Below are 1,086 nucleotides of genomic sequence, written 5' to 3'. Positions count from 1 at the left end.
TTAAAAAGATAAACTTTAAAAGATATTCTTTTTTTTTCTTTTATTTTAATGAATCAACCCTAATTTCTAGAGAATCTCAGCCCTTGCAAACGTAGAAATTTTTTATTTTTTCTTCGACTATAAAAGCATGCACTAGGGGTTCAGTTGAACTCCTCACACTTTTCCATATTCATTATTCAATTGATGGTGGTTCCATTTTTTATCCCCAAAACAATGGCATTAAAAACAAATGCACTTTTGTTGGTTCCATTGATAGGCGGAGCGTTGGCATACCGGGCAGTCCGGGCAGCTCCTCCAAAACCTCCGGTGATTACGTCAGCAAGAATAAGGCTGAGAGATGGCAGACATTTGGCGTACAAAGAATTTGGTGTTCCAAAAGAATTGGCCAAGAACAAGATCGTCTTTATGCATGGTTTTGCTTCTTCCAGACATGATACTGCCATTGCAGATATCCTTCGCCCGGTATTTCTTCCTTTCATATTCAATATTTTTTTTAAAGAAATAACAAGACGATCAGAATTTATTATTTTTGGTTATCAGTTAGCTATAAATTCAATTTTTTAATTTAATTTTTTTTAATTTAGTAATTTAAAAATATACTTTTAAATATTAATAACTAACTTATGATCAAAATCAATAAATTTTAATAATTTTCTAGCATTATTCTTATTAAATCGTTAGTTTTGTATTTATGATGATGATAATGACGATCGATTAGGGTGTTCTTGAAGAACTTGGAGCATACATTGTGTCTTTTGATAGACCAGGATATGGTGAGAGTGATCCGGATCCTAACCGAACCCCGAAAAGCTTGGCTTTTGATGTTGAAGAGCTTGCTGATAAGCTGCAACTTGGACCCAAATTTTATGCCATTGGATACTCCATGGGAGGTCAAGCTGTTTGGGGTCTCCTCAAGTACATCCCTCACAGGTAGGATATGTTCAAGTAATTCTATACTGACGTGTGACACTGCTATATTAGCATATAATTAGGAGTAAAACTAGAATTTTTCGTTAGAATTTATTTTTTTTGTTATTAGTTTGTTATTAATATTTAAAATGATGGGATAAAATATATTATTAATTT

The 1,086-nt window shown here is 32.6% G+C and overlaps 1 protein-coding gene across 1 annotated transcript in view; it reads left to right on the top strand.

Annotated features, from left to right (window-relative positions):
- Nucleotides 134–1,086, top strand: part of LOC107628118 — a 2,350-nt gene continuing 1,397 nt past the window's right edge. The window contains exons 1-2 of the mRNA XM_016330927.2: nucleotides 134–462; nucleotides 719–930. Coding sequence (XP_016186413.1) covers nucleotides 184–462; nucleotides 719–930 — 491 coding nt within the window. The 5' untranslated portion in view covers nucleotides 134–183. The remainder of the gene's footprint in view (nucleotides 463–718; nucleotides 931–1,086) is intronic.

The sequence above is a fragment of the Arachis ipaensis genome, chromosome B02, assembly GCF_000816755.2.
Source record: "Arachis ipaensis cultivar K30076 chromosome B02, Araip1.1, whole genome shotgun sequence".
Taxonomy (NCBI): domain Eukaryota; kingdom Viridiplantae; phylum Streptophyta; class Magnoliopsida; order Fabales; family Fabaceae; genus Arachis; species Arachis ipaensis.
The sequence above is the reverse complement of the archived record's forward strand: the minus strand, read 5'-3'. Positions and strand labels throughout refer to the sequence as shown.